General features: G+C 48.1%; 1 protein-coding gene across 1 annotated transcript in view; it reads right to left on the reverse strand.

Moving 5' to 3' along the window:
• The window catches only part of CD99L2 (CD99 molecule like 2), an 89,912-nt gene extending 84,164 nt beyond the window's left edge, over positions 1-5,748 (reverse strand). Inside the window, exon 1 of the mRNA XM_042975275.1 lies at positions 5,624-5,748. Coding sequence (XP_042831209.1) covers positions 5,624-5,690 — 67 coding nt within the window. The 5' untranslated portion in view covers positions 5,691-5,748. The remainder of the gene's footprint in view (positions 1-5,623) is intronic.
• Positions 5,749-27,868: the final 22,120 nt, after the last annotated feature.

The following is a 27,868-nucleotide window of genomic DNA, read 5'->3' on the forward strand; positions in this document are numbered from 1 at the left end:
CCTGCAGCTGTGGGGATCCTGAATGTAGGAGACTAGAGGTAAAGAGCTCTCAGGGCTGGGGATAGAAACTGAAGACTCAGAGGTATGCAGACGGAATTTAATTTTAAGCCTGGAAGCACCTGAGGTCAGAGAGGTGAGAAGCCTGGGAGAAAGTGCTTCCAGTGTGTGCAGGGGTGACCAGAAGGTGGCAGATGTCCCTCAGGTGTCACGTTTCCCCCAACAGGAAGCCATCGCTGACCCTGGCCAGGAGCAGTTTCAGGGGAGAGGTGGGAAGAAACTAATGGAGCCCCCAAACTACGAGTCCACATGGTATAGAGTATGTGATGAATAAAAGATTAAAACACAGTTTTTGTTTCTTTTTAAGCACTACTGTGGATTCTTGCATTTTTTGAGCCAAAGCGAGGAGCCAAATGAATGAATGATGAAAGGTAAAAAAAGGGATCGCTCCTGCAGAAGAGCCCAGAACTCCACAGGGAGTGAAAGGGCTATAAAGAGCAACTAAATTAGAGCTGCTCCTGCTCATTCGGACTCTGAGCCCAGCTCACCAACTCAGGGGCGTTTTCGTGCAGGCCAAGTAAAGGCTTTTGTAAACACGAGCGCCCGAATTCTCACTGGAACCGCCTTAGGAAGGTGGCCTCTTCGCCTTCTTGGCCCATCTAGGGAACCTAACACACCACCCGTTTGCATTAGCAATTAACTGGCTACTCCAACAATTCTGTGAGGCCAACAAAGCAGACATCAGCAGCCTCTTGGTGCAGATAAGGCAACTGTTGCCAGCAAATGGCGGGGGCCACGCTGGAATGCAGGCTGTGTGTTAATTCCGTCATCCCAGGCTAGCTGAAGCAGCAATAAAAAGAATGTCAAAATGAGCCCAGTCTGTGCCGGGGCACTATTTTGGTGGCAGTGAATTCCGCACTGCAACAGTATTTCCTGCTGAGGGTACCGTCTCTAATTTGGAAAGTAATCCCAAACGAACCACCTGGCATTGCCAGCCAGATGTTGTCTAGCCCCCCAGTAAACAGATGTTCCCTGAGCACCACTCTCTGGAATTCAACCACAGTTTTCCAAGTGTGTTTGTTGGTCTAAAGCTGCAGAGCCCCTTGACATCTTATGAGCAGCCCTGGACCAAAAACTCATAAAAACAGAGCTCAAAGCAGGTTGAAGCTCAAGTGGAGGTCCAGGACCACCCCCGGGCCCCATTCCTGCTCTGGTTCTCTTCTCCCACCGGCTTGGGGAGAGTGGGAACCACACAATCAGCTGAAGCCAGGACACCGGTGGGGCCGCACATCCTTCCTCCTCAGCAAAGGGGCAGGTGTAGCCGGACAAATCCAAACCCCTCGATCTGTCTGCTGGGCCACAGAGAGCACTGCATCAAGCAGCCATCAGGACTCAGGGTGGGGGGGGAGAGAAGGTAAAGGCCTCTGGGCGGGGGCACTGTAGGCACCGGCTCCAATTTCCTTGTGAAGTAGCTCTAAAAAATCAAACCCAGGCAAAAAGGATGTAGCGGTCTTCCAGGGCCCTCAGAGGTGCTTCTAAACGCCCATTTCCACACCAAGAACATCACTGCAATCCAATTTTCTGCACATTTAAACTCCTGAACTCAGAGCATATAGGGAATTGGTTTAAGATAGCAAAACCGAAACAATGTAAGGAGACAGCACAAGCTAGTTTTTTCAAGGAATGAAGAGGAAGCTATTATCTACCCCTTAGCTGTTCTATTAGTTTGCTCTTGCAGCTACAACAAATTCCGAAAGATTTCAAACACATACTTCATTTCTTTAATCTTACTGTTTTGGAGGTCAGAAGTCCAACACAGTTCTCACTGGGCTAAAAGCAAGGTGTCAGCGGGGCTCTGTTCCTTCTGGAAGCTCTCGGGGAGAGTCTGTCCCCCTTTTCAGCTTCTAGAGGTTGTGTGTGCATTCCTTGGCTTGTGGCCCTCCATCTTTGGGCCAAATCTCTCTCACATCGCACCGTTCTCACTCCTTTACCTCCACCTTCCATATTTAAAGGACCCTTGTCCCTCAATTGGCCAGGATAATGCAGGAGAATCTTATTTAAGGCCAGCTGATTAGCTACCTTAATTCCTCTTTACACATACCCTAAGAGTCACAGGTGCCAGGGATTAGGGTTTGGCTATCTGCGGGAACCCAGCACAGCTTCCCACTCACCCTCATATGGATCATCTCCCTTCTTTCAAGTACTGCCCACAAGTTTTGGTTAGACGTTTACGGTGACTTTTTAACCTTTTACATGCAAACCGAGATCGGCTAATCAGTGGACTTGTGAGTAAGACTCAGGGAGAGCCAAGTCTGGGTTGGCAGACAGGACCCCCTGCGGCCAGGCCTCCCCAAGCCCACCCAGAGCAGCAGACGAGGACATCCAGGTGCAAAGAGTAGGAGTGGGCACACAGCAGGAAAAGCACCAACACCAAGTGCTGGAAGAACCCAGGAAAGTCAGGGATGGAGGCTGGAGGGATTGGGTAGATCTGGCCAACCCAGCACATGCCCCTGTGGCCTTTCTGGCTCATACCCAATATCCCATCCCAAGGAGGTCCACAGGGCTTCTGCCTGGATCCTAGCCTACATCCCAATACCACCAGCACTTGGGGCCCACTGCTCTTCTCTCTCCCCTATGTGACCAAGTCCCAGGGGTCACAGGCTGCCATCACTCTCATTTGTTCTGCTTGGACTACAGTGAATTTTTTTTAATGGACATATAAAAATTTTTATATTAAAAAAAATTTTAACGGAGATATAATTCATGCACCATACAACTCACCCTTTAGAAGTGTGCAATTCGATGGCTCTTAGTACATTCACAAGGCTGTGCAACCATCACCTCTATCTAGTTCCAGAACATTTTCATCACCCCAAAAGGAAACTGCACCTATGTGAAGCAGTCACTCCTCCATTCCCCAATCACACCCCAAAAGCCTCTGGCAACCAGTCATGTACTTTTTGTCGCTATGGATTTTCCAACTCTGGACCTTTCATATAAATGGACAATACAATATGTGAGCTTTTGTGTCTGGCTTCTCTCACTTAGCTTGATATTTTCAAGGTTTGCACTGCGTATTTTTAAACCGTGGCTTGGAATGTTTTAGGCAACGTAAGAATTACTAACAGCTCGCTGGGAGCCACACGCTGTGCTAAGCACTTTATCCATCTGTATTCATTCAATCCTGCTAACAATCCCTTGATGTGGATGCTCTGGTTATCCCCATTTTACAAATGGGGAAACTGAGGCCCAGAGGTATTCTACGTTCATGACCCCTGCTTTGGTTATTCAGACAAACCTGAGTTTAAGTCCTAAACCTCGCTGGGCCACTCATTTTTCATCTGAGAAATGGGTTACCAGTGAGTTACTTTTCAAGGCCATATACAAATGGCCGTTATGGACACAAGAAGGCGAGAGGGGTCATACTGTCAAAACCTTCAGGGTGGTTATGAGGGGTAAATGTGTGTGAGGCACCAAGGGCCTGGTGCGTGGAAGGCATTTGGGGAAATGGAACCTTCGTGATCATTACTCCCCTCCTGTACCACTGTGATTCTTCCCCCACCACACAAAAGATCAGCTTCCCATTTCTGTAGGTGCATGCAGGCAACATATTTGTCCTCAGAGGATTTTTCAGAACTACTAAAATACAGTCTGTCTCAACTTGCCAGACCCTGAAGGGCAAAGTAATGCCTTCCTACAAAATTGTTGGGGCAACTGAAAACAAGACATGTGAGGTGCCTGGCACACAGCAAGCACTCAGGAGGTGGTAGCTGGTGGCAGGGCCACAGATCTGAGAGTGACATACTCCTGGTCCCCTCAAAATGCCATTGTTAGGCCTAACAAGGCCGAGCAAACCAAGTGAAATTCAGAAAACTTTCCCAAGGCAGGAGGGCACCCTCCAGGTGCTTATAAGCAAGGACCGTGGCATCAGACAAGCCTGGGGTCAAATCTTAGCTCTGCCACCTGAGGCAAGTTACCGCACATTTCTCTGTGCCACTTTCACCTGTAAAATGGTTGCAATGGTTCACAGACTCCTCCAGCACCTCCTAAATCACCTAGTATGACACATCATGGTGAAAATCTGAGACCTGTTCATTTCTATTCCTCCTCTCAGTGTGCATACCATGCTGAAGAATATAGCCTTGAAGGGAATATCATTTTTCTAATTTTTCTGTGCGTGCACTTTCAAACATTCCATACCAACAAAAGTCAATCAAGCAATTACACTTTTTCCCACAAATGCATCATAAAAAATTAAAATGTTAACCCCGAAGAAGAAAAATGAAACAGAAAATGCAACAACCCTATAACTTGCTTTATTTTCCTTCACAGCACTAACAATATATTATGTAGATTGTGATGTCTATGCTTGTTTTCTCCCCACACCAGGGCATTAGCTCCAGAAAGGCAGTCTTAGTTTGATTCACTGCTGCATCATCGGTCTCTGGAACAGAGCCTGACACCTTTGTAGAATGTTGAATGGCTCTTCTTGTATCAGGTCCAGGATGGCTGCCCACATGAGAAATATTTCTGCATCTTTTGTAAAACTACCTTAGACTGTCTACTGTTTTCCAGTGTTCCTCGTGTGTAACATAAATCTCACTAGCACTCAGTACAAGGACAAAGTTTTGTTTTTGCTGAGCTCATGTTTTTCACTAGCTGAATTTGCCTTCCTTGTCAGGAAGCTCAGAGCCCAACTCTACTTAATTGCAGTGTTTTCCTCAAACCTTTTTCTGATGTGGAGATGGGATATAAATAAGTGTAAGAAGATTCTGTCTGTACGTGTTGGAGGTCCTATTTTTAACCACACACTGCATTTATTCTAAGATGCTTCTCAAATATGCCTGCGAACAACCCGGGGATCTAGTTAAAACGCAGAATCAGACTCACTAAGTCAGGGGCGGGGCCTGAGATGCTGCATTCCCAAGAAGTCCCAGGTGATGCCTACGAGGGCCCTTGGACCACACTTGGAGTAGTGCGGCTCTAGGACACTTGCTCTTTTGATTCCGCAGCATTTCTCTCTCTCTACCTCCTTGGCAAAAGTCGCCAATGGCTAGAAAACTGGGGCGGGCACCAGAAGCACCTGGGGAGCTGGTTAGACCTACACATCGCTGCCCCCCCATCCCGTCCCCGCAAATATCCTGACAAAAGGGGATAGGAATTCGCCCAGGAATCTCCCTGGGTGCTTTTGCTGCAGGTGGCCTCAAAACACATTTTGAGGAGCCCCGCTCAAGGGAATGAGTGTGCTCTTTCTGAGAAGCCCCGCTCAAGGGAATGAGTGTGCTCTCTTCAAGGTTTTCCCAAAAGCAATCTCCTGGGGACAGCTGTTGTCACCGGCGGTGACACCTCTTTCAGGATTTTAAAGGAGGATTAACCCGCTGTTTCTAGCCCAGCACCCAGAGGGGTCCCGGTCCCTCCTCTCCGACCACCTGGATCGCGGCAAGGTCAGTCCCCCCGGGCCCGGGGCTCGCACCCCCACTGCCCCGCCCACCCGCCCGCAGCCTCCGCCGCAGGCCTGCGAGGTGGGGGCCGGGCCGCTCATGCGCACCACGGGGCCGCGGGGCGCCGAGCCCCCGCCCCGCGGGCCCACAGGGCGGGGTCCCCGCGCGCCCCCCGCCCGCCTTACCTCTCTGGACCAGAGTGGCCAAGGAGAAAGCGAGGCAGATGAAGAACGCCGAGCGCCAGAGCACCATGGCTGGAAGCGGGCAGAGGGGCCCCGGAAGAGCGCAGTTAGCGCGAGAGCGCCCGAGGGGGAGGTCGGGGAGGTGCTGGGAGCGAGGAGGAGGAGCAGCAGGAGGAGGAGCCCCGCCGCCACTGCAGGGCCCCGCCCAGAGCCGGTGCGCGCCGCACACCCCCGGGAGGGCGGAGGAGCGCGCGCGAGCGCTGGCGCTGGGGGGCGCGCCGGGCTGGGGCCAGGTGCGGCGGGGCGGGGCTGCGACTGTGGCGCGAGGGGCGGGGCCAGCCTGCAGTCTCGGGGGGCGGGGCCGCCGCGCGAGGGGCGGGGCCGCAGTCTGAGGGCAGGCCCTCACCCTGGGTGCGGGCTGGTGAGCGAGGCCGTGGCGGGTGGGCACCCGGCGGGTGGGTCCGCCCGGGTTGCGGCGAGAGCCAGCGCGTTGCTGGTTGCCCGAAAGGCCTCCCCACCCCCACCCCCCACCCCCCGCCCAGTCCTCGAGAGGTGAGCCTGCGGGTCCGGAGTGTCAACAGTGGCAGAAGAGCCAGAGGCGCGGGCGGCCAGGGTGTGCAGTGATTTCCATTCCGCGAGCCAGACTCCTCCCGGCCCGGAGCGGACTCGAGGCGGCGCACACGACAGGTGCGCTCTGCCAGCCGGTGACCTTGGACAGGGCTCTTTCCCTCCGGACTTGGCGTCTTCCCGGTAAAAGGCTCTTCCCTGGGAGTCCCTTCCAGCTGCGGCTCCAGGACGCAGCACTGTGCTCTTGCCCCAGTCGCTTTGGCTGAGCTCGCTGTTCACAACTGGCTGCCCGCCCACTCGCCGATCCCTGCAGGAAACTGTAGTGGAACCCCGTCCGGAGATGAAAGAAAGGGGCCGTTTTCGTGGCTGCCTGCTGTTGGCAAACAGCGGCACGTCTCGAGGAAATCAGCCCAAGGCCGGGGGTGCCGGGGCAGGCGAGAGGAAAGCGGGGCGGGGGGGGGGGCTCCTGGAGCCAGAACGCCTTGGGCCCGGGAGATGAGGGGGGAGACACAGGGTCAGCTCTCCCGAGGCTTTGATGAATGCGCTGAAAGCGCAGGTTCACATCTGCAGGGTCGATGTGAAAACGTGCTCAATGATCGACAGACGCGCTGCAGTCCTTTCCCATGAACCCCCGCAAACGGAGTCCATCTCCGGGGCTGGGCGAAATCAGAATCCAACACTGCCCTGAACCGCAAGATGCCCGCCGCAGCCTTTGACGTGAACACCCTCCAGAAGGGCTCCAGCTGCAGCCAGCTCTCCAGGACAAAGAGAGAGCTCCACTGCTCTCCGGAGTGGCAGAGCGGCGGCGTCGGCCTGTCCCTGCCATTATTCGGCAAGGGCTGCCCTGGATCACATCCTCCTTAGAGGGTGGCTACTACCACCTACCCCCAGTGTACCCCAGGCAGGCTTCCTGGGCTCCCCACCCCACTCTGCCCCGCCAGCACCTCCAGAGACAACCTCCGCACAAGCGTCTCCTGCCCCCTGAGCCATAGTAGGGGGCAGGGGTCTCCTTGACATAGACCCGACATCTTTCCCGGTATGACTTCCATCCATTGCTCTGAATCCTGGGGCTAGAAAAACAAAACATGTAAGGAGTAAGTGGATGTCTTGATTTTCAGACAGTACTTATCCAATGACACTAACTACCTGGAGAATTAACAAATACCTAGTAGCTAGGTAACACTATATACACAGCATAATCCAGGCATTTCCCCCTTATTTTTTATTTCTCACAACTTCCTGCATCACCCCAATAACTAATGAGGGGAAAGGAGCAAAAGTGGAGGTTGCTTGAGGTTGGGGAGTTAACCAGCTATGGTCCCCCAGTATCAAAGAGGCAGGGAAACCACTAGGAATCCCAGTGAGTAAATGGCTGCTAAGAACGTGTGCTTTGGAGCCAGACAGGGTTGAGATCCTGGCTGGACCAATAAAGGTTATGGTGAGGATTTCATGGTATGATGAGAAATGGGTGATCTGAGACACAGTGAGCAGAGAGGTTCTTGTGAGTCTTGTAACAGCTAAAAAAAAAAAAAAAATACTGGCTACTGTGAGGTTGAGCAATTACTATGTACGCCAGGCTGCAGATATGCCCCCAATCTTTCCCACCAACTCTCCAGTGTTCTGGGCCATTCTCTTGTGTCCTGGCCTCAGTGGTCACATGTGTACCAGGAGGGCACTAGACATCATGGTCTTTAAGACCCCTACAGGCTCTAAGGGGCAAACCCCAGCACGTATATACCCATTCACATGGAGAAGGCACGAGGAGGTGAGGAAAATGCACTCACCATGCAGCAGTCACACCCTAATGGAGCTCTACCTGGTAAAGGTGCGTGGAGATGCCTAAATCCCACCAGCAAAGCGGTGGCCACGGCATAATATGCAGGAACGCTATCCCCTAGCTCAGGGGTAGTTGTAGGCCAAATCCAGCCCACCGGCCTATTTGTACAACCTGCAAACTAAGAGTGGCTTTTGCATTTTTCACTGGTTTAAAAGATCAAAAGGTTATTTTGTGACATGGTAAGTTACACAAAATGCAAATTTCAGGGTCCATGAAGTTTGTGGAAACAGCCACAGCCATCCATTTCTGTATTGTCTATGGCTGGTTTTGTGCTACCACATCAGAGTTGAATACTTGCAACAGAGACCATGGACCCTGCAAAGCCTGACATCTCTACCACACAGCCCTTTACAGAAAAAGTTTGCCAGCCTCCCTTTTAGCAGGTGGAAGTGTGGCAAGGATGAATGTTAACAGGTGTGGCACGGAATGAGCACAGGACGTGACACAGCCATAAGAACCAACAGAAAAGGGGGCACCTGGGTGGCTCAGTCGGTTAAGCGTCCAACTTCGGCTTGAGTCTGATCTCACTGATCATGAGTTCGAGCCCCACATTGGGCTCTATGCTGATAGCTCAGAGCCTGGATCCCGCTTCAGATTCTGTGTCTCTCTCTCTCTCTCTCTCTCTCTCTCTCTCTCTCTCTCTGACCCTCTCCCGCTCACACTCTGTCTCTGTCTCTAAAAAAAAAACAAACAAAAACAAAGAACAGAAAAAACCCAACACCAACAGAAAAGGATGATGTTTACCATGTGCCAAGAGACACCCACTCAAAAAAAAAAGCCACTAATCAAAATACTGCAAGTGTCTGAGGTCAGTTAGCCTATCAGATAACTCTCCCTATTAAAATGATTCATCTGGATCTGGTTTATCTCTCAGTCTTTTATATGTTAGGTTTGTGTGAGTCTGAGAGGGCTGATGACATCGAGGCCCTGATCCTTGCCAAGCTGAAGTCCAGCCTGGGACTTGGTGAGCTTCTCAGTCAGGTAGCTGCTACTCCACTGCATTACAATTGAACATGGAGTTGATTTACATTCGGGAAATTCTACACTCAGAAACCGTGATTCTGTATACCAATATCACGTACCATATACACATATATACGCTCCCCAGTACGACTGCTGGGACCAACTCCTGGCCATATCTGCCTTGTGTCCATACCAGCCCCTTGACCTCACCATCCTGCTCCTCCTCAACCTTTCCTGAACTTTTTATATCCTTAAAATTGTCACCAGGCTGGTCCGGGGGTACAAAAGAGGCATAAATGGGGCCGGGACAGCTTCTCCTAATCCGAGGTAGACTTCTGACTACTAGCCCGTCTTTCCACCACTCCCCAACCTCTGCCCCCACTTCCTCCTTGCACACCATATCCTTGGGAAGATGAGTTCTAAATTCCAAAACAGCTGTTACTTCACTGTCACTAGTGCAGGGTTCCTGTTCTTGCCCCCAAATGCCACAAACCCTTCCTTATAAAGTCCCCCAAGGGGGCCTCACTGACCCATGGCCAAAGTCAGCCCCACTTGCTGTTACCAGTTCACCAGAGCCCTTGGAATGGTCTTGCCACCAGCCCCACCATGGCTGAAGGTACCCATTTCGAAAGCACCACTGTCCATGTCAGGAGTGCCATTTCCTGGGAAACCCACCCCCTCGCCGATCTTTGGGGCACCAGAGTGGAGAGGGAGCTTACATGCAGGCAGGGGCAGGGACAAAGCCCTGGCAGGGACCAACTCCAGCTCGTCTTTTGGCCCCTGGGACCCAAGGCAGGTCAGCTGCGTTCCTGGCTTCCTCTCTCCTCCCACAGCCTGGGGCCCTCATCCATCACCAGAGTAGTTTGTGGGGTCCTGCTCCGCAGCAGGTACAAAAGGGCTGCCACACTCTCCCATCGTGCTCCCCACTGTGCAGGCCAACTTGGAGACAAAGACTCCCTGCATATCAAACAGCTAGCTGCAGGGAGGGGAGCACTGTGGGCCACAACAGTTCCCAAGATGCCTGACATCACATGCAAGTCTTTAACAGTCCCAGGCGACATAAGACAAATGAGGTTGTTGTGGCAAGTTATCCCCCATAAAGTTAGAATACTGACCTTTATTCCGAAATCGTGGATTTTTGCGTGGTATACAAAAGTCCTTTATATCCTGAAGACATAATAGGGTTTTGTTTAATGTGCTTACTTTGCAAAATAAAAAGTTAGCAATCCTATCTGTCCCCAAATTAAAAGAAAGGAATGTGGGGTGCCTGGGTAGCTCAGTGAGTTAAGCGTCTGACTTGATTTTGGGTCAGGTCATGATCTCACGGTTCCGTGTCAGGTTCTATGTTGAGCGTGGAGCCTGCTTAAGAGTCTCTCTCTTTCTGCCCCTCCCCCACACTAGCTTGTGCATGCACTTGTGCCTGCTCGCTTGCTCTCAAAAAAAAAAAAAAAGGAAGAGAAAAGAAGATGAGAAAGAAAAGAAAAGAGAAGAAAGGAAATCTACTCGCCAGTGAAATTCACAAATCTGGGAACCACCAGCAATATTCAGCCCACCCAGGGCCCTGGTAGGTAGGAAATTTTTAAAACACACTCCACATGTAAACAGAAGCTCTGAAAATGGATTCTGAAACAATGTTCCCTCACATTTTTTTGAGTTGTTAACAAATTATTCCTCAGTCTCCTCTCTTGGATTTTATAGTAAGGCAAGGTCAGGCAGAGCCTTGAATGCCATGCTAATGACAAAGATTTGATCCTAAGAACAGAGGGAAGCCATTTGAAGGGTTTTAAGCATGGCAGAGGGGCAGCACAAATGGTCCATAGGAATGGCTCCTGGCATTATCTCGGAGAAGAGGCTGGGAGCCATGGGCCTAAAGAGAAGGGTTTGGATTCAGAGGATGTATGTGGCTACAGAAAGGAGGGGACGTGTGTGGGGGCCTGACCCTATTCTCAGGGCAGGAGAGGATAGCAAGTCCAAGGTGCCCTGTGGGGAGGAGACACACGACAAGCAACTGTGCCTTCACGTGACACAGGCACTTATGAGCAGAGGGGAGCATCGAAGTACTAGTCCACTGCGCAGACAGATGGGCATGTGTGAGGGCTGGAGGGGGAAGGGGTGTCTGAGAGAGACGCCCAGAAATGAGAGAGTGGGCAGCAGAGGGAATTTGAGTTGGCTAGAATCAGGTCACGCAGGGCTCACGGAGCAGGCAAGATCTGGACTCTATCCAAACGTGACTGAGAACCCCAGTGCGTTTTAAGTGGGGCTGGGGTGAGGCTGCAGGGTGACGAGATCAGACTGGCATTTCCTGGATCCATTTCTTCAAGGAGACTCAGGACTGCGTTACTTCAGCATCTGCCTTAGAAAATGCTGCTGTAGGTGACAGAGCCATTGAAGAGTGACAACCTGGGGAGAGCGGAGGAGAAGCTGGATGCCATGCAGAGGCAGGGAGAAGAGCGAAGAGGCACCAGAGATGGGGAGCCAGGGGAGGCCCGGTGGTGTTTTCTTAACACACCAAGGACCATATAAGGGTGAGGATAGTGGCCATGATGGCGCAATGAGAACAGTGTAGAAGGAAAGGAAGACGGGTGCAAAATGCCCGTGGGTCACGACTCAGTTTCAAGTCTCATTATCATGAGAAGGAGTCCTCTTCTCCAGAAATCTAAATGCAGAACACCCACTCGTCTTCTGGAAGCCTGCGTGCCAAGTCAAGCAGGGCAAAACCTTATACCTGCATGTTTTCCTAATGGGAGAGACTGTTCTGTAAATTTCTTTCTAGTGCTCAGTCAAGTTAATATGAAATTTGCATAAGCACTTGGCAAAAAATAACTTATGTCTCTGCAATATTTCCGAGGCAGGATTTTCTACTCTGCGGGAATAGGACTTAACATTTGCCCCTGCAATGCAAAGGAGTAAGGGACCTTATGTAACTTACCTGGTGAAGTCTCCCTGAAGCAGTGAGAAGACTCAAAACCACAGAAATCAACATGTGGCCTCTTTAGGTCTTTGCATGTAATCAAAGCAGTGCAGAAGAAGTTAAGGGCACAAATGTAGAAAATAGCACCCCATTAATAGTAATATCATTGCATTGTTGGCTTTCCACAGGCATTGCCTCCCCTTTGGGGAACCGCTACATGAAACACCTCTCCCCACATACACACATAAGCACACACGTGTATATACGGTGCTAGTGTACAGGAATTTGAATATTACAGGAGCCCAACCCCAGCCCATCCAAAATGATCATTCGATTCCACTAACTCCTATGCAAATGCCAAACCTGTTTGACTGCAGAATTTTATCACCTGGCATGGGTAAACCAAGGCAGAGAAATTGGAGTGGCGTGGATCTGCCTCTACCTGTTTATATGAACTTCAACAAAAATTGATTAACATGTATCGATTGAGTGCCTGGCAATTCTACTTCTTCAAGACTTCTTAAAGCAACCCCTTCTCTCCGTCCCCACTAAGGACACCCTACGCGAGTGGGGCCCTTACTTCTCCTTCTCCTCTCTCCTGTTCACTCTTCACAGTACGGGAAGTAGGACCTTCTGAAACTATTAACCTGGATGACCATCAGTGTGTTCTCTAGAGTAAACCGTCTGTTTTTTGCTTTGTCTCTGTCTGTTTTTTCCTTTGCTCATTCAGTTTCTTAAATTCCACACATGAATTAAATCATATAGTATTTGTCTTCCTCTGATTTATTTTACTTAGCATTATACTCTCTAGTTCCATCCATGTTGTTGCAAATGTCAAGATTTCATTCTTTTTGATGGCTGAGTAATATTCATATATATATGAATCATATATAATATATATTATATACATATGTATATATATATATCACTTCTTGATTTGTCTATTGGTGAACATTTCCATAATTTGGGTATTGTAAGTAAATATAGGGGTGCGTATATCTTTTTGAATTTGTGTTTTCATGTTCTTTGGCTAAATACCCAGTATAGAATTCCTGGGTCGTAGGATAGTTCTATCTTAAAATTTTTGAGGAACATCCCTACCATTCTCCAGAGTGGCTGCACCAGTTTGCGTTCCCAGCAACAGTGCCCAAGAGTTCCTTTTTCTCCACGTGCTCGCCAACACTTGTTGTTTCTTGTGTTGCTGAGTTTAGCCATTCTGACAGGCGTGAGGTGATTATCTCATTGTGGTTTTGATTTCTGTTTCCCTGATGATGAGTGATGAGTTGGGCATCTTTTCACGTCTCAGTCCCTTCTCTCTTCTGGGCCAGCTTATTCACACTCACATGCCGATCACACCCACCTTTACCTTCCCAGCCCTGGGGAAGGTACGTGTACCTTCAAATGCCTGTTCTGCATTGTCTAATGCTTTTTCAGAGGCATTGCAATGTCCAGATAAGAACTGTTCATCCTTGTCCCGAAAAGCACCCTGCCACTCCCTGCCGTGGTCCCCATCTCAGTAAATGGCACCACTGATATCCCAGTTGCTGAGGCCCCAAACCTACGAGGCAGCCTTGACCCCTCCCTGGTCTCACTCACTCCATGACCAAGTCCTGCAAACTCTGCCTTCTAAATCGTCTTGGATGGGTGCACCCAAGTCTGCCCTGAATAACTGCACAGCTGCCTCCAGCCCGTTCTCCACCCAGCAGCCAGGGGGAGCCTCTTAGTAAGTAAATCAGATCATGTTCCCTTGCTTGAAACCCATCAATCTCATGTTAAAGGCACTCCATCTCGCTCAGAGCAAATCCAGATTCCTGTCCGTGGCCTGCAGAGTGCTCCATGATCTGGCCTGACTCACTGCTCTCACAAGTTCTCACTGCTTCGTGCCTCCAGGTTTTCCTGTGTATTTCCATCATCTGTACTGACAGTTAGTATGTTCTAGTAAGGCCTTAGTGACCTTTCTACTCCCACAGCCTCTGTGCTAGACTCTACCTTCGCACTGGGCGTGCTGCTTTCAGATTCCTTTATAAACTGAGGTAAAATTCACATAACATAAAACGCACCCTTTCAAAGTAAACAATTTTGTGGCATTTAGTACATTCACAGTGTTGCCTAACCATTACTATTTACTTCCAGAATATTTCCATCATCCCAAAAGGAAACTCCATACCCTTGAGCCGTCACTCCCTATTTCCCCTCCCGCAGCCCCTGGAGACCACTAATCTCCTTTCTGTCTCCACGGATTTGCCTCTGCGAGACATTTCCTACAAAAAAAAAAAAAAAATCACATGATATGTGGCCTTTTGTGTCTGGCTTCTTCTATTTAAGCATCATGTTTTCAAGGCTCATCCATGGTTGTAGTAGGTAATAGAACCCCATTCCTTTTTTGGCTGAGTAATATTCCATTGTATGGAGAAACCACATTTTGTGTTTCCATTCACCAAAAGTGGGACATTTGGGTTGTTTCCAGTTTGGGGCTATTGTGACTAATGCTTCTATGAACCTGCATGTAAACGTTTTTGTGTGGACATGTGTTTTCATTTCTCTTGACTTTGTACCTGAATTGTTGGGTATCAGGGGAGCTTTTAAAATTACCCCCTGTCAGGCTCCACTCCCCAAGATGTTGATGTAGTTGACCTGAGGCAGGTTAGGCACTAGTGTTTTTCTAAAGGCTCCCCTGATGAGTCGAATACACAGCTAACTAAGGCCGTGAACCACTGACTGAGACCACTGCTGTCTTCGTCTGCTCTGCCGGCTAAGAATGGCTGAGGAAAATCAAAAAGAAGAATATTTTATGACACGTGAAACGATGTGACCTTCACATTTCCATGTCCATAAATACAGTTCTGTCGGCACGCAGCCACGCCCATGCGTTTATCTGTTGTCTAGAACTGCTTTTGTACTAACGGGGCCCAGTGGAGTGAGTAGTTGTGACAGAGACTGCGTGACCCACAAAACTAAAAATATTTACCATCTGGCCCTTTCTTCACTCGACTGCTGGAAACCCACTCTCTCCTGGAGCGGCCTCTCTGGAGCTGGGGGAAGCCCCGTTGGGGTGGGTCTGTGGTGCAGACTATCTCTGAAGCCCCTTGCAGTTCTGAGTTTTCAGATGCACTGTCCGTCCTCTGCATCACCTTGTCGAGTCCTCCTGGCGACCCAAAGAGAAGGCTGCCGTTGCCGTTACTATCGCCACTTTACAGACGACACAACAAATTTTCAGGTAGGAAAAGTGACATTAGCCAGGCTACCCAGCCAGTCAGTGCCCTGCCCAGCATCCACACTCCAGTGCAGCTAGTCCCATTCCCTCCAGTGACACGGATGTGCCAGGTGCCTGCTGTTGAAGCGGACGCAGTCTCAGAGAACGTGGCCGGCCGGGAGGGCACACCGGCAGGTGGTGACCGGCTCTGCGTTATGTTGTGGATGTGAGCAGCTGTGAGCGGAGCTCAAGAGGAGAACAAGAATTTCTGGAGAGGCCTTAGGTAGTGTGCCCAACACTGTGATATGCACTTGAGTACGATCCTATTTAATAATTTCAGGACTCTGCGAGGGAGGATGTTAGTTTCCTGTGGCTGCTGTAACAAATTAACACAAACTTTGATGGCTCGAAAACAACACAAATTTATTCCGTCACAGTTCTGGAGGCAAGAAGTTCAAAATCAAGGGGTCACCAGGACTGTGCTACCTCTGAAGCCTCTAGGGGAGGCTCCTTCCTCCCACCTTCCAGCTTCTGGTTCCTTGTTCCTTCGATTGTAGGTACATCACTCCAATCTCTGGCTCTGTCTTTGAATGGCCTTCTCACAAGGACACCAGTCAATGGATGTAGGACCCGTGCTAAATCCAGTGTGGTATCATCTAGAGATCCTTAACTTAATTACATTTGCAAAGACCATATTTCCAAGTGAGATCTCATTCTGAGGTCCCTGGTGGACATGAATTTGGGGGAACACAATTCAGCCCTCTACAGGGCTCAGTCTACAGATAAGAAATCTGAAGCCCACTCTCGTGCCATGAGACCAGTTACCCTCATACCTAGTTCCTTAAAGACTTAGGAGCCAATGCTGAGTTCCGGATCATTTTAACACCTCCCTTCTCACAGAGAGAGAGAGACAAAAAAAGACATACAAAAAGCCCACGTGACCCTTACCTTACACCATATACGAATATTACCTCAAAATGGATCAACGACCTGAATGTAAGAGCTAAAATTATAAAACCCTTAGAAGAAAACATTGGGAAAAATCTTCATGATGTTGGATCTAGCCATACTGGTGGCTCAGACACCGAACACAGAGGCAACAAAAGAAAAAACGGATACATTGAACTTCATCAAAATTAAAAACTTTTGTAGCTCGAAGGGCACCATCAACAGTGAAAAGGCAACGACCTACCAAATGGGAGAAAATATCTGCAAATCATATATCTGACAAGGGATTAACATAAACTGCTATAACTCAACACCACCACCACCAGCAGCAGCAACAAACAACCCAATTAAACAAGTAGGCTCCAAAGAAGATGTGCAAAGCCAAGAAGTGACTAGTCACTCCCAAACCCACAGTCAGATACTCCTTCACACCTGTTCCTCCAGAAATTCAATCTAGAATTGCCATATGATCCAGCAATTCCACCCTTGTGCACATGCCCTGAAGAATTGGAAGCACAGATGTGAACAGATGTTTGTGTGACCATGATCATAATGACCAAAAAGTGGAGACAACCCAAGTGCCCACTGCTTGATGAATGGGTAAACACAATGTGGCATATACAGACCATGGAATACTATTCAGTTATAAAAAGGAACCAAATTTTGATAGATACGACCACGTGGATGGACCATGGAAACATTACGCTTAGTGAGATAAACTAGGCACAGCGGGACAAACGCTGTACGATTCCGTTTATAGGAAGTGCATAAGCTGGAATAGGTACATTCATAGAGACAGAAAGTGGAATAGAGGTTACGATGAGTTGGGGTGGGGAAAAGGGGAAGTTATTATTTAATGGATAGAGTTTATGTTGGGGATGATGACAAAGTTTTGCGTATAGATGGTGGTGATGGTTACAGAACATTGTGAATGTAATTAATGTCAGTGAACTGTGCACTTACAGATGGCTAAAATAATAAACATTATGTGTATTTGACCACAATTTTAAAAAACTGTTTAAAAAAAACAAACCCTGTGAGCTTGAAGGAAAGCACTTTAGAATGGAAAATGTGGGACAGTCGGCTAGGCATAGCTCCTGCCGCCTCACCTTGCCTCCCATGAATGCCTCTGGAATGCACTGGAGTGACAATGGGGCCAACCTCCCCGGGCAGGCATACTCACTGAGGCCTCTCTGCGCAGTGCTCCCTGAAGCCAGTTCTCTCCCCAGGGTTTGGCCCTTCCTTTTCTGCTTAGGCAGAGTCCTAAGAGAAAGAGGTTTTCGTGCACTGGTATCTCCTTTTCTTACTCTTGCCCTCCACACCCAGCCCATTTGTGATCACATGTCCCAGCTTCCTGTCACTTCTTTTTGGCCCCCATCCCAGTCTAACAGAGCCCTGGGAGTGACATTTGCCATCTTACTCCCCCAGTGCCCTCTGCTGACTTAGTGGTGGCTTGTCTTTGAGAGCGTCTGCCACCCTACTCGTGTCCTCCCTTGGATATGATGTTCTCTTGGCTTCCAGTTGCCTACGCGATCAGGCCGCATGCCTTTGCCTGGAGTTCAATGCCCAGCCTGCCCTGCCTTCGTACCTCTGGTCCAACAGGTGACCTCACTGTCCCCTGAAAGGGCTTTGTACCTCCCTGTCCCCTTGGCTTTTCACCTGAGGTTTTTGTTATCCACTGTGCTTCCTTTAGCCTCTCTATCCCAGTACCCAAATGCTAGTGTCCCCTGGGCCCAAGGTCATCATGCACCTCTTTCTGGAGGTCTTTGAAAGTCAAATCTTATATATTTAGCAGGAAATCATCTGTCACCACCTTGGGTGGGCATTTCCATCTCTTGTTATTTTTCAAAATGTACCCCGATATTAATTTTATCTAGAGGGAAACTTCTGGAAGCCAGGGACTCATCTTTCTTTGCATTTCTCTCCTCTGCATGTAATTGGTACAAAATGAACATTGACCAAGTTGGCTTGGTGAAAACAAAGGGCACATCTAATTATTCGGTACTCTTGGCACTCAGGTCCCTCCTGCCTCAGCTGCCTTCACTCTTTCCATCAGGCTCTAGCAGAGAGGGTGGCCCTGGGCTCAGGGCATGGAGAGGTCAGTAGCTCTCCTTCTGTCATCTGTCGGAAGTTTCCCTTAGAAACTCTGACCTTTGAATTTTTCCAAGATGATCTTTCTGTGGCAAAAGCTTGTGAAAGAACCGAGTGAAAGCACCCCACTCAGAGATCTGCTCCCTGTGTCTTCTGGGACTTCTTCCCACTCACTGCTGCCACCGTCTCTGCCCTGGTTCCAGCTGTCACCATATCGCATCAGGATTATTACAGCAGCTGCTCCCTGGTCCCGCTGCCTCCAGTGCTGCCTCCAGGAATCCATGCTCCGCACAACACTCAGGGTGACTGTCCGGAAACAGATTGTTTTTCTTTCACTCTCCAGCTCACAAATGGCAACTGGTCTCTGAGATAAAACGCAGCTCCTGAGAGTGGTGTTCTAGGTGAGCTGACCCTCTGACCCTGGGTCGCAGCCCCTCTCATACCTCCTATGATTCTAATACTGCACTTAGGGCACAATTCATTTCCAAAATGAAACAGGCATGTCGATGCCTCTGGGGTTCAGTCCAGGCAGGTCCCCCCTCCTGAAACATCTGACCACTTGTAATACATCTTGAAAGAGTCACCTCATCTCTGAGCCCTGTCTCCTCAGCCCTCCCCCCATCTTGGGACTTTGCCCCAGCATGAAGTCAATAAATACTCTCTAAAGAAAGAAATAGGGCATGATGAGATCCCACTTCACGCCCACTAGGGAGGTTATAATCAAACAGGCAGATAATATTAGGTGTTGGCGAGGATACGGAGAAATTTGAGCCTTCGTACGCTCATCACACGGCTAGGAGCACCGTCTTTGTTTGGGCTGCTATAATAGAACGCCACAGGCTGGGGGGCTTATAAAGACAGACATGGATTTCTCACAGTTCTGGAGGCTGGAAGTCTGAGATCAAGGCCCCAGCAGATTCAGGTTCTGGCGAGAGCCCTCTTTCTGGTTCATGGACAGCTGTCTTCTCCCCGTGTCCTCACACAGCAGAGGAGATAAGGTCTCTTTCATAAGGCCACTAATCCCACTCGTGGGATCTCCGCCTCTTGACCTAATCCCCTTCCAAAGGCCCAACTCCCAATACCATCGCTTTGGGGTTAGGATTTCAACATACGAATCTGGGGAGGGTGTGGACACAAAACATTCAGTCTATAGCAAATGTAAAACGTTTCTGCCACTAAGGAAAACTCTCTGAGGGTTCCCCCATCCAGTTAAACACAGACCCAGCAATTTCAATCCTAGGTGTACACCCGAGAGAAATGAAAACATACGTCCATGCAAAACCTGTACATGTGTGTTCATGGCACCATTATTTATACAACTCAGATGTCCACGAACTGATGAATGGGCAAATAAAATGTAGTGTATCCACACAATGGAATTTCATGAGCCAATAAAAAGGAATGAAGTATGGATCCATGCCACAACATAGGTGAGCCTTGAAAATATGATGCTGAGTGAAAGAAGCCAGACACAAAAGGCCACATGTTGTATGATTCCATATACATGATGTGTTCAGAATAGGCAAACCCAGAGAGACAGAAAAGGGGATAGGTGGCGCCTAGGGCTGGGGTGGGGAGGGAAGGTTGGGAGGTGGTGGTAAAGAGGGGCAGAGCTTCTTTTCCGGGTCATAAAAACGTTGTGGGATTAGATAATGATGGTGGTTGCACAGCCTTGTGCATAGACTACAAACTACTGACTCGTACACTTTGAAAGTGAGTTATGCAGTATGTGAATTATATCTCAAAAAAAGCTGTTAAAAAAATGGAAAGGAACCAATTGGCAAGTGTGTATGAAGCAGTTGTTCCATGCCCAATACAGAGTAAGCATTTTTAAGAATGTTTATTTATTTCTTTTGAGAGGGGGGAGGGGCACAGAGAGAGGGAGAACGAGAATCCCAAGCAGGTCTGCACTGTCAATGCAGAGCCTGATGCGGGGCTCGATCTCATGAACCATGAGACCGTGACCTGGGCTGAAATTAAGAGTCAGACGCTTAACTGACTGAGCCACCCAGGTGCCCCAACACTCTGAAGGCATTAGCTCCATGATTCTCATCACAACCCTATGAGATGGAGGGGTAGACTGAATGTTTGTTCCATGTGAAATTCACATATCAAAGTCCTAACCCCCAATGTGCTGATATTAGGAGGTGGGGCTTTCTTGAGGTGATTAGGTTTAGATGAGATCGTGAAGGTAGAGCCCCCATGATGGCATTAATGCCCTGATAAGAAGAGACACCAGAGTTCTCTTTCTTTCTCTCTTCTCCATGTGAGAACACAGCAATAAGCCAGCTGTCTGCAAGCCAGCAAGATAGCTCTCACCGGAAACTGAACTCAGCTGGCACCTTGATCTTGGACCTTCCAGCCTCCAGAACTGTGAGAAATAAATGTCTTGTTGTTTAAGCCACCCAGCCTGTGGTATTTTGCTTTAGCAGCCCACGCTAAGACAGATAGGCACCATGGTTATATCCATCTTAAGGCTAAAGAATCCGAGGCAGAGTAAAGTAGCTTGCCCAATGTCATGCAGCCCATAAGTGGCAGCCCCAGGATGTGGCTTTCAAACCCCTGCACCTGACTGTCTGTCATGTAGACAACTGTGTGCCTGTGTGCTACAGGTTTTGTGGTCAGGAAAGGGATAATTGGTTCCTCATTGGCACTCCAGAAGAGGGATTTGAGGGGTCCTAAATCCCTAGAAGTTGCTTGTCCTGGGGAGTCCTGGCAGAATAAGGCTCCCAGATCCCAGGTCAGTCAGTGGTAAGGGGGTCTCTTTCCTTCCTTCAGAGGAGCTGGCTGCCACCCACCCAATCTCAGCCTTAAAATTTGGGCCAGTGGGCCAAGCCCACCCAGCAGGGGATCCACTCTGGAGGGCCAGGAGACAGCCAGGGAGAGCATCCCTGGCCTTCAGCTTTCCTAATGCCAGGACCAGACCTCTGCCTCTGTATATGCTGGACCTTGAATCATGGAGCAGAGGCATACGGAAGCCAATACTGGGTCCTGGCATTGCTTATTGCTAGGAGGAGACTAAAGGCATGGGCTCATTCGGGGTATAGAGGATAGCATTCAGCTGTAGAGGTAAGCTCAGAGAGTGTTGCCTCTGGAGCCAGCCAGCTCTGGCTTCCAAATGTGGCTCTGCCATTTACTAGCATTTACTGTGTGACCTTGGTCAAGACACCTTGCCTCTCTGGACCTCAGTGTCAGAATACATAAAATAGAGGGTAAAAACGTTAACACACAGAGCAAGTGCACACAACAGTTCCTGGCACACAGTAAGCTCTCAACAGTAGTAGCTTTTTACTTTGCTTGTTTTAGCTATTATTTTGGCTAAGCAGGTGGGAAAGAAATGAGGCACAATAAGAGAAACATCTGGGTTATAGATACTTCCCAAATCAGAACAGAAATATTTTGACATCATTTTCCCTATACCCTCTCCAAGGGCTTTGTTCAGATCTAGAAGGAGGGAGGTGAGCGTCCTACGGTCTTCTAGTCAGCCCACAATGCCTGGCCGCATGCCTTGTTCTGGCTACCAGGAACCTCTCTGAGACATGGTAACAAGCTGAGGAACCAGTGATCAGGATGTCAGCAGGAACTCAGAACTTTCATAAAAGGAACAATCCTGGACAGTGTTTAGACAAGAGAAAAAGATGGCTTTAAGGGGTTAAAAAAAAAAGGTGATGGAAAGGTTCTGATCTGTTTCGTGTTGCCTCAACTTGTGGAAATAAGGATAAAGGGGACAAGCTATGGGGTGATGGATTCGGGAACTTTCTAAGGGGAAGAACAACCTCAAGATGGAAGAGCTGGCTGGTCTCTTGGGGATGCTTAGGCGTGGTTCTGTAGTGCCCCTTTGATGTCCCTTCCAACCTGGAGACCATATGACTCACTCACCTCCCCCACCAGGTTTGGGCCAGGGCAATAGTGAAAGGCTGGTTTCCAGAACAGCTAGAGCAAAGCAAAGAGAGGGTTTGGCAGGTTCTTTGTTTAGTCTGAGCCCAAATTTGAGACACACCTTTGAGACTCTGCCACGTCCTGCTCGTGGCCAAGCTGAACATAATGCAGATTTTTCTGCCCACCTTCCACCCTTGCTCTGTGACCCCAGGGGAGAGAGTGGGGCTGTGAGCTTCTGTTAGGAGCTCCTAGTTATTGTCTTGTCTTTACAAACAGGATGAACGAGTGAGTGGGGGAGGCACACAAATAATTGCGAGGATTCTATCTGCTTCAAGGGCAGGGTCTAGCTGATGAACTGGTGCCCAGCCCATCATTTCCAGAGAACACAATTCTGAAGTTCATTTCTCAGTGTGCCCCTTTATCTCTTGAAAATGAAATCCTGGCATTTAAATGTGATCGATACCCTTACAGAGTTCTTCACTCAGATGGTCATTGAAAGGTATGTGGGGGGCTTTCCAAGCAGAAGGCTCCTACCTTCAGTGTTATCTGGTCTGGCAGCCTCTTGTTTACAGATGGAGAGACTGAGGCCCAGAGACAGGAAGTGACTTGTCTAAAGTCACAAAGCAAGGCATCAGCAATGTAAACCAGGCCGCCTGCCTTCACGTGGACTTGCAGATGGTGTGGCTGCCTGGGCTGTGGCTGCTCTTGGTGGCCTCCTGGGGATCAATCATGCCATCTTGTTCCCTCAGCTCAAAGGAGGTCTTTCATTTGTATGAGGTTCTTCCGACAAGTTCAAATCAAGCAGAATGGTTTCTAACCGGCAGCGGGGTTTTCAGTTATACATAAACCCCAGGAGGGACCAAGTACTTACCCAACAGGATAATTTGACACTCCAGCAGGACCCATTTGAAGGGGTGACAGCATTTGAAGGGGTGACAGTAGCTGATTTCAATGTTAGTCAGTTAATGCTCATAATTTACAAGTGATGCTGCTTCTCTTAGCACCATTTCCTGTGGGCTATTTGGAAGCACAAACAATACAGTCCTTATCGGAGGATTTGTGCTTTTTTTGAGTTTGACTTGACCAGCTAGGCAGAGAGACAGCTTGGAAAGTGTGCTGAGTCTCATTCTGCTATGCCCTGCGATGAGCCTATCCTGTCCAAAGTTCTATCTGCAGGCCATGAATCCAATGCTATTCGTGGGCATAGAACAGAACGAACGAACTCAAACCATTTAACTTGCTTGACGTTCTCTAAACTCCACTCCCCACTTTAAATGCACGAGCTCAAGGCCCGTTTCGAAGGGTAAATATTGTAAAAATGAGGAAATTGTCACAGGTTGTACTTGGAAAGAGTTCAACTGATGATGAAGTCCCCTGACCTGTGGGTGGTATGTCTTCAAAGAGATTCACTTGAATGGATTTAGGAAGAGGAATGGTCAACAACAAAATTGTTCTTTGTGCGTTAAATGTGGACATGTTCACACCATATAGGGACTCTGTGGGGCAATGCTTTCACGATTGCTTTTATTTATTTTTTATCTTTTAATATAATTTATTGTCAAGTTGGCTAACATAGTGTATACACAGTGTGCTCTTGGTTTGGGGGGTAGATTCCCATGATTCATGACTTACGTACAACACCCAGTGCTCATTCCTGGAGCTCTCATATCACCCAGCAGTTCGATTCCTAGGGATCTGCCCATAGAAATGAAAACATGTGTTTGCACAAAGACTTACTCATGAATAATCATAGCAGCATTATTCATTATAGCTAATGTGGAGGAACCTTGAAAACAATAGGCTAAGTAAAAGAAGCCAGGCACAAAAGGCTAAGTATTGAAGGAGCCAAGCAAGGCAGACAGCCTCTAGAAGCTGGAAAAGACAAGGAAACAGGGGCGCCTGGGTGGCTCGGTCGGTTAAGCATCCAACTTCGGCTCAGGTCATGATCTCACGGTCCGTGAGTTCGAGCCCCACGTCGGGCTCTGTGCTGACCGCTCAGAGCCTGGAGCCTGTTTCAGATTCTGTGTCTCCCTCTCTCTCTGCCCCCCCCCCCCGGTTCATGCTCTGTCTCTCTCTGTCTCAAAAATAAACGTTTAAAAAAAATTAAAAAAAAAAAGACAAGGAAACAGATTCTCTCCTAGACCTTCCAGAAGGGACCCTGCCAATACCACCTTGATTTTAGGTCATCTGTGACCCATTCTGGACTTCTGGCCCCCAGAACTATAAAAGAATAAAGGTGTGTTGTTTCAAGCCACCAGATTGGTGGGAATTTGTTATAGCAACCATAGGAAACTAATACTGAGCCAGAATGCGAACACAAGTATCTCTGGCTCAGGAACTCATGGTCATTCTTCACTCTACACAGGTTCTCAAGGGCTGCTTCCTTTAGGACAATTTCCCTCACTGGTCCTTCCAAAAGAAAGCCTTTTCTCTCCATCCTTGCACACAGAGGCAATGTGACCACTGAATCAAGATGCTCTGCTGCTGGCTTTGAAAATGGAGGCAGGGCCCATGAGCCAAGGAACGCAAGGAATGTAGCTTGAGATATCAGAAAAAGTAAGCAAACAGAGTCTCGCCTAAAGCCCCACAATGGGGGTGGCCCACCCAAAACTGTGGCTTCAGCCCAGTGAAACTGATTTTGGACTTCAGACTTACAGAAACGTAAGAGAATACATGTGTGTTGTTTGAAGCCACCAAGTTGGTGGCAATTTGTTACAGTAGCCCAAAGAAATGAATACAACTCCCCTGATGAGGTATGCTTTGAGAAGGTACTGTAGTCACAGAAGTTTGGGCTCAGGAGCAGGGCATTCAGTGATCATTTGCTCCTTGCAAACAACAGTCTACATGGGACTGACTTTCTTTCTGTGCAATGCCCTGGCTGTTCTGGAACTTACTGGAACATTTCATGGAATAACGAGAGGCGTGGTGGAGGGCCACCCTCTTCAGCCTTGGCAGATCAGTTTCCCAGGGTGCAGAATCTTGCCTGTTCTGCCCAACTCTGTCCATGTGTCTGAGAGTGCCATCTGCCCTACCTGCCAGGGCAGAATGTGGTCAAAAGGAGTATTCTTTCACTATTTTAACATATCTACTCTGCAGTGTCTACTCCAAGAAATGATTAGAGCTCCTGATCCAGTGGATTTTCTCCAGGCATCTCTTGGTTTGTCTAGCAATTGTCAAGCCTTTATGAATTTCCACTTTGCGCCCTCAACTGCACGTGTCTTAAAAATTGAGCTGTGTTTGCTTATTCATTCATCAAGGGCCATGCTCCCTCTGAAGGCTCCAGGAAAGAATCTCTCCTAGTTCCCAGGGGCTGCTAGCAATCCCTGGTGTTCCTTGGCTTGTAGATGCATCACTCCAAGACAGAATCACCTCTGTCTTCACATGGGATTCTTCTTGTGTGTCTCTGTGTCCCTGTATCTTTATGTAGCCTTCTTAGAAGGATACCAGTCATTGGATTTAAGGCCTACCTTAATCCACTATGAACTCATCTTAACTTGATTACATCTGCAAAGACCCTATTTCCAAACTCACGTTCATAGGTACCAGCGATTAGGACGTCAACATATGTTTCAGGGAGACACGATTTAACCCAGAATACCTTCCAAACAGCCTTGGCAATATCTTGCTCCTTTGAGGCGAAGAGGACTGTTCCTCCCATTTAGTGTCAACTGTGTTTCTCTTCCTTCAGCTAGCTAGAACATTATGATAAGAAGCAGCCACCCCCAGGTCCTGGATATTCAACACTGGCCGGCAGGTTCAATGGACTTTCCGCTCTGGCTGACAGTAGACGAAGGGCTGGATACGGGTCCAGATGTCAATCTCCTGGCTGGCTTCACTGAAGCAGGCTCGGCTGCAAAGGGCTGTCAGTCATGGTGCGTGTTCTTCTGCCCCAAACTTGGATCAAGTGAAAGCTATATACTTATGTCTATAGACACATTATTCACAATAGCCAAAAAGTAGAAACAATCCAAATGCCCATTAGTAGATGAATGGAGAACTGACACCTGCTCCAACATGAATAAACCTTGGAAAGTTCATGTTAAGTGACAGAAGTAGACACAAAAGACCACATACATATTACGCGATTATATTCATATGAAAGTCCAAAACACAGAAATCTATCCAGGTAGAGTAGATTAGTGGTTGTGGGGGGCTGGTGGGGATGAGGGATGGTAGCTAAAGGGTCAAGGTGATGAAAATGTTCCAAAATTAACTGTGCTGGTGGCTGCACGACTATGAGTATACTAGAATCCATTGAAGTGCACACTTTAAATGGGTGGCTTATGTGGTATGTGAATTATATCATAATAAAGCTGTTTAAAAACATGCCATAGGGGTGCCTGGGTGGCTCAGTTGTTAAGCATCTGACTTTGGTTCAGGTCATGATCTCATGGTTCATGAGTTCGAGTCTGCTTCAGGTGAGCCTTGCTTTCTCTCTCTCTCTCTCTCTCTCTCTCTCTCTCCCTTCTCCTTCTCTCTCTCTCTCTCTCCCTCTGCCCCTCCTGGGATTCTCTCTCTCTCTCACTTGAGCCCTCTCTCTCTCCCAAAAATAAAATAAAATAAAATAAAATAAAATAAAATAAAATAAAATAAAATAAAAATAAAAACATGTTACAAACTCATGTTATCTGTACATGACATATAATATAAGCACAGAGTATATAGTCCCTATTCAGCTATGCTTATATGGAGGTCTCAAACTCAACTATTATGTCATTACATAGTTTTGTTTAATTAATTTGGCTTTTGGGAATGCAAACTGGTGCAGCCGCTCTGGAAAACAGTGTGAAGTTTCCTCAAAAAATTAAAAATAGATCTACCCTATGACCCAGCAATAGCACTGCTAGGAATTTACCCAAGGGATACAGGAGTGCTTATGCAGGGGCCCTTGTACCCCAATGTTTATAGCAGCACTCTCAACAATAGCCAAATTATGGAAAGAGCCTAAATGTCCATCAACTGATGAATGGATAAAGAAATTGTGGTTTATATATACAACGGAATACTACATGGCAATGAGAAAGAATGAAATCTGGCCTTTTGTAGCAACATGGATGGAACTGGAGAGTGTTATGCTAAGTGAAATAAGTCAGGCAGAGAAAGACAGATAGCATATGTTTTCACTCTTATGTGGATCCTGAGAAACTTAACAGAAGACCATGGGGGAGGGGAAAGTGAAAAAAAAAGTTACAGAGAGGGAGGGAGCCAAACCATAAGAGACTCTTAAAAACTGAGAATAAACTGAGGGTTGATGGGGGGTGGGAGGGAGGGGAGGGTGGTTGATGGGCATTGAGGAGGGCACCTGTTGGGATGAGCACTGGGTGTTGTATGGAAACCAATTTGACAATAAATTTCATATTAAAAAATAAATAAAGCACTTTATATCTGTTAATAAAAAAATAAAAGTGACAAAAATTAAAAAAAATTAATTTGGCTTTATCCCACCCTTATTTTATTTTTTTAAATTCTTTTAATGTTTATTTTTGAGAGAGAGAGAGAGACAGAGCACAAGTAGAGGAAGGGCAGAGAGAGGGAGACACAGAATCCAATGCAGGCTCCAGGCTCTGGGCTGTCAGTGCAGAGCCCGACCTGGGGCTCGAACTCATGAACCATGAGATCATGACCTGAACCGAAGTTGGATGCTTAACTGACTGAGCCACCCGGGTGCCCCAATCCCACCCATATTTTAAGCTTATCACTTGGATTCAGTTCCCATGCATTACAAGGAAATTGAAGTTTACTAAATAATCTGCACTTAGTTCTTTAAGATAACTGGTATATACCTCCACTCTGTTCTGTTCTATGGTATTAAGGATGACCTTAATACTGCATTCCTTCTGAAGGCTCTAGGAGAGAATC

The sequence above is a fragment of the Panthera tigris genome, chromosome X (genome assembly GCF_018350195.1).
Source record: "Panthera tigris isolate Pti1 chromosome X, P.tigris_Pti1_mat1.1, whole genome shotgun sequence".
NCBI classification, from domain to species: Eukaryota; Metazoa; Chordata; class Mammalia; order Carnivora; family Felidae; genus Panthera; species Panthera tigris.